This window comes from Manacus vitellinus, unplaced genomic scaffold (genome assembly GCF_001715985.3).
Source record: "Manacus vitellinus isolate BGI_N305 unplaced genomic scaffold, ASM171598v3 scaffold_26_pilon, whole genome shotgun sequence".
Taxonomy (NCBI): domain Eukaryota; kingdom Metazoa; phylum Chordata; class Aves; order Passeriformes; family Pipridae; genus Manacus; species Manacus vitellinus.
The window spans coordinates 10,464,861-10,470,655 of NW_021939960.1; the positions used below are offsets into that span (position 1 = coordinate 10,464,861).

At 53.9% G+C, this 5,795-nt stretch overlaps 1 protein-coding gene across 1 annotated transcript; it reads left to right on the forward strand.

The window, feature by feature from the left end:
• Window positions 1-294: 294 nt before the first annotated feature.
• PIGT (phosphatidylinositol glycan anchor biosynthesis class T) lies at window positions 295-4,097 on the forward strand (the record flags this gene model as incomplete). Its single annotated transcript, XM_029960375.1, has 10 exons — window positions 295-475; window positions 937-1,037; window positions 1,161-1,247; window positions 1,500-1,587; window positions 1,674-1,771; window positions 2,062-2,227; window positions 2,329-2,529; window positions 3,063-3,228; window positions 3,337-3,420; window positions 3,553-4,097. Coding segments are annotated over 10 exons (1,425 nt in total), but the record flags the coding sequence as incomplete, so codon positions are not given.
• Between the last annotated feature and the right edge of the window lie 1,698 nt (window positions 4,098-5,795).

Here is a 5,795-nt window from a genome sequence, read left to right on the forward strand (position 1 = left end):
AAAAAAAGCAGAACATATCCCCACTCAGTGCACAGGGCAGGATGTGGTGCTGAGGGCACTAAAGTAATTCCTTTGTGGGCTCTGTGTTGACAAACCCCTCACTGCACTAATGGGATGGGGTTATATCTTGACCTCTCATCCATGACTCACTTCCTTTCACTCCCATCCAGTATCTGTCACCATGTCCCGTGGCACTCAGCCCCTGTTCAAGCTGCAGCAGCTCTGTGGGGACTCACAGAGCTCTCTCTTCCCTACAAGTGTCCTGTTTATTGAATGTTACTGACTTAATGCTTGTTGTTCCAAGGATTTGAGCTGCTCAGCAATCTCTGGTATCTGTTCTCACACAGTGTTGACAAAGCCTGGAAAGAACTGAGCAACATCCTCTCAGGAATATTCTGTGCTTCTCTCAACTTCATTGACTCAACCAACACAGTTATTCCAACAGCATCCTTCAAACCCCTGGGCTTAGCCAACGGTGAGCCCTGCTCTGCCCTCTCACTCTTGCCTCTTGCTCTCGTTCTTCCCTGTGCCACTGCCAGGATTCTGGTGCAGATCCTGCAGTGACTCTGGGTCTGGGTACAACAGGGTCTGTTAACCTCCTCCTTGAAGTGTTTCCTCTCCCTGCAAACAGGCCTTGCATTTGAACAGAGGAAGCTCACAAGCAGTACATGGCAGGTGCTCCCAGGCCCTTGTCTGTCTCTCTGAAAAGTATTTTATGAAACAGTGAGAACTACAGGATTTAAGGCCCTCATGAAAAAAAATCTGCTAGGATACATCCTTACACGCACATCCTTACTCTTTCCAAATCGCTCTGAACAGAGTGGGAGGTATTCCCGATGGAGCTCATGGCATTTGGGGCACATTGAGAGGGTGGTGGGTGTGGGGTGGAACAGCCTGTGGCAGTACCAGGCTCTTGACCCTGCAGCTCCCTCCCAGGGACAGACCACCATCTCCTGCGATACGCCGTGCTGCCCCGGGAGGTCGTCTGCACAGAGAACCTCACGCCTTGGAAGAAGCTGCTTCCCTGTGGCTCAAAGGTAACAGCAAGTCCTGCTGCCTCCTTGGGTCACTCCCAATGAAACATGAAGTCTCAGCCAGGCCTTTCTCCCATGGGAGCAGAGGGCAGGGCAGGGGCTGAGTCTCTCCTCTGCTCCCTGCAGGCCGGGCTCGCTGTGCTGCTGAAGGCCGAGCGCTTGTTCCACAGCAGCTACCACTCACAGGCAGTGCACATCCGCCCCGTCTGCAGGGTAAGCTCCAGGCTCAGCTCCCTCCCTGAACATCCCAACAGAGAATCCACAGCCTCCTTGTCACGCTGTAAGGTGACACACTGGTTTGCCCAGCTCTGCTGCCGTGGGTTCACTGTGTCTAACACAGCTGTTGTCCTGCTGCTCTGGGCTCACCTGCATCCCAGTGGTGATCCTGGTAGAGTTCCAGCTCTGTCCTGGTGTTCTGACCCTCCAGAAGGTGTGATCAGAGCCACTTCTCTCTTTGTTTTCCAGGATGCCTCCTGCATGGCTGTGTCCTGGGAGCTCAGACAGACCCTCACTGTGGTCTTTGATGTCTTCTCCAGCGGTCAAGGAAAGAAAGGTAAGCCTGGGGGTTGTGCACTGTGGTGCTCGAGTGCCCCCAGCCTGCAGCACTTCACTGCCTTCCACTGACTTTGCTTCCCACAGACTGGTCCCTCTTCAAGATGTTCTCTCGCACACTGACTGATGCCTGTCCTCTGGCGTCGCAGAGCAAAGTCTACGTTGACATCTCCCCCAAGAACAAGGTAAGCTCACGGACCAGAGAGCACCCCCTGCTCCCTCGTGTGGCTCTGAAACATCCCCACCTGCACCCCCTGCACGGCCCAGCCCCTGGGAGCCCTGCAGGGCTAACAATGGGAGGCAGTTTCCTTGCTCTGCCCATGGCAGTGGGGATGAGCCTGCTGGTGTTAGTGAGAGCGCTGAGCTGCCACCTCAGGTGGGTGGGAAAGCTTGGGGCCAGCTGGAGGGGCTTTGCCCAGCACTGCCAGTTACTTCAAGGGGCACTTTTCCTTTCATGGCCCATTTGCTTTCTCAGGAAAAGGAGCTACTGGAAGTGACACCCCCTCCAACATCCGTACACGAAGCAGTTGTCCAGGGAGACAAGAAAACCTACGCTGTCTATGACCTGCTGAGCCCCTCGCTCTTCAACACATCTCGCAGCCTTAACGTGCAGCTGAAGTGGAAGCGGCCCCAAGACAGCTGTGAGTGAGCAGAACTTCACTCCATCTGCACTGCTGGCCAGGGCTCCAGGCCTAAAGCTCCCCTGGCCCGGCCCCCATTGGTGTCCCTCTGTGCCCCGCAGCGGAGATGCCCATCCCCGTGCTCCACGCCCAGCGGTACGTGGGTGGGTACGGGCTGCAGACCGGCGAGATCTGCACTCTCATCTACAACACCCACCCCTACCGGGCCTTCCCCGTGATCCTGCTGGAGACTGTGCCCTGGTACCTGCGGCTCTACGTGCACACCCTCACTATCATCACCAAGGGCAAGGAAAACAAGCCAAGTAAGTGAACCCTTCTGGGAGCACGTGCCACCCGATTTCCTTGGCATGAGCGGCTCATTCCAGAGAGAGGTTAGCCCCTCCCTTGGGCCCCAGTGATCACTGAGAATCTGGATTGTGAAATAAAACATCTTAGGATGTTTTCCTACCCTTGAGTTCAGTGCTCACAGCAGATGAGACTACTAAGTCTGTTTTATAAGAGGCACGTGGATGGTGTTTCATAATCCAACAAGGGTGTAAACCAAAGTGAATTAATTTTTGTAGTACAGGAGGCTCAATTTAAAACTGATGAGTGGGTTTTATTTTGCATTTGTAACTTTCCTTATGAACACCTGACTTTTATGGGTCATCAGCTCTAAAGACCAGCTAGATTTAGCTCTAACACATGGTTTTTGCTACGGTTACATCTTCACTTGCCCAGAAAAACTCTCTCAGGACAGTGGAATCAGGAGCCCCCACCCCATGGGAGATGCCCTGGCCATGTGAGATTGCACAAGGTCCCCCTGGTGCCATTGACAGCATCTCTTTGGGGTTAGGTTACATCCATTACCAGCCAGCCCAGGACCGGAGACGGCCTCACCTCTTGGAAATGCTGATCCAGCTGCCAGCCAACTCCGTCACCAAGATCACAATCCAGTTTGAGAGGGCCTTGTTGAAGTGGACAGAGTACCCACCTGACCCTAATCATGGCTTTTATGTCGGGTAATGACATTCCTCAGCTCCTCAGCCCCTCCTGGGCCTCACGCAGGACTTGCTGCCCAGGTCTCTGGGGATGTCTTTGCTGACAATGGCATGTTTTTGTCTCCTCAGTTCATCTGTGCTCAGTGCCCTGGTGCCCAGTGTGATTGCGATGAAGGACGTGGATGTGGAGCAGAGCCCTCTCTTCACCTCGCTGTGCGTGTGCCTGTGCTGGGGAGCGGGGCTGTACTGCAGCCTGGGGCCTGTGGCCACTGTCATCCCATCTGGTGAGCACAAAGCAGTGGCCCTGTGTGGGCTGACGTTCCCCTTCCTGTTTCCACTCCCCAGGTTTCCTTCCTCTGATGGCTCCAGCTATTTTGTGCGCCTGTACACGGAGCCGCTGCTGGTGAACCTGCCAACACCAGACTTCAGCATGCCCTACAACGTCATCTGCCTCACCTGCACCGTGGTGGCCGTGTGCTACGGCTCCTTCTACAACCTGCTGACCAGAACGTTCCACGTGGAGGAGCCGAGCCGGGGCGGGCTGGCCAAGCGGCTGGCCAACGTCATCCGAAAGCTCAGGGGGGTGCCCCTGCTCTGAGAGGAACCAGGGCAGCCAGCACTGGCTGTGGGGCTCCGTGGGGAGACCCAGGGAGCAGAGCTCCGATGCCACTTGTCTTGGCTGGAAGCACCCTGCTCCATTTTGCTGCCTGGATCTCTTTGGGATCCAACAAGCTGAGAGATCGCTTCCATCCTGAAGATGGAAAATGGCTCTAAGCCCGTTGACTACTGAACTGCACTGCTATGGGATTGGGAAAGGTACAAGACTTCTGTTTGGGAGAGGTGTAACATGCTGGGAATGATGCTGGAAGTAAACTTGAGTGTTTTGTACATTTGTGCTGCTCCTGGTTGGTTTTACTTTCTCAGCCCCACAGGCAGAGTTGACCCTGTAGGACTGTGAGCTGCCAGCTCTCTATCACACTGCCTGGGTGAGCTGGGAGGAGATGCAGGCATGACCAGGGGAAGGGCTGTGATCTGCTGCAAAGAGAAGGATTCATCTGCTCTGACACCTCGCCTTCCACAACTGCTGTGTTTCACAGCTCCCTCCTGTCACACTTGACCACATTTGAGCCAATTTGTAAAGTAATTGCTGGCCACAGTGTATGTCTGTCTCCTCAGCCATGGCAAGGATTTATTTTTTTTCTCAGGAACTTCTATTTGCAACATTTTGAAACCACTCCACCTACTCACCCCTTTGCTGCATCACAAGATTCTCCTCAGTATAATTTCTGCATGTCTGCCCAGGGGCTCCCTTGCACCCATGGTGTCCCCAAAGCTTTGGGGAGCCTTGGCTCAGCAGACCCCAAGTACTGAGCTGTGGCCAGCCCTGGGCTGGGAATGCAGGAACACCAGCACCACTCTGCTCTACACTTATTTTCACAAAATACAAATTACCACCTTCTGATTCACACAAAGCAGTGGGAGGAGGCTGGTGGTGCTGCTTGGCCTCTGACAGTCTTGTTTTCAGGGATCAGAACAGAAACTGCTCACAAGCAGCTAAATAAAGCACAGGGAAACCACTAGAAGAAATATTCCCTAGGACCAAAGCAGAACACAGCCAGAAGTCCTTTAAAAACTTCCATTTCGAACAGAAAAACCATAAGAACCTCCCATTGCCTGCACTGAACAATCTGTTCCCACTGGCCTGGGATTACCTTTCCCTTCCCTGCCAGAGATGCCCTTTTCTCTGCAGCTCCTTACAGATCCACTCCACTGGATGGCTCCATGCAGCCTGCAGAGCTGCTGAAATACATGACTTTTGGATGATCCCTCTCTGTTCCTGCTTGCTCAAAAGGATGCCACGGGGCCAGGAGCTCACGCTGCTTCCAGCCACAGCTCTGCCAGCCAGGCTGCAAGCTTTCTTTATAGAAAGCTAGAACTACAACCGAACAAAACCTCAGCGAGCTCACAGCTCCCACAGCAGGGCAGGGGGATGCAGCCAGGAGGGTCCACATGGCAGTTTGCAAAAGGATTTGGAGACCTCAAATTGTTTCAGGTTGGGTCCAGTAGAAATCCTGCAGACTGCAACCAGCAGCACGTGGGGGAGCAACTCGGAGCAGCCCAGCTCCCGGGCTGTAGCCTGCTTGCTGCAGATGTTAGGTGGGATCCAGGAAGGGCCCTGAGTGCCAGGGCCATGGACTGCCCTGGGAATCATCAGCTGGCATCTACCATCAGAGCTGGCATCAGCCAAAGGCTTTAGGGCCACTCCCATGCGGTGCCATAAACAGGGAATTTAAACACCCTGTAAAGAGGTCAGCCCAGAATAATGGCAGAGCAGGGGGAAACTGGATCCACCCCTGCTGGGCCCTTGGGGAGCAGGTCTTATCACACCCATCAATGCACGGGCCAGCCAAGCACAAAACCCTGCGGGAAACGGTGGCTCTGCAAACACAGCTGGGTGGGTTTAAATGGCTGTGAAAATGCCAATCTTAAAATCTTAGGTTTCGGTTTTTGTTTTTTTTTTTTTTTTTTTCCTGGACTATTTTGCTCCCTTCCCTGCATGGCCCCTTGGGCTCCTCAGTACAGGAGAG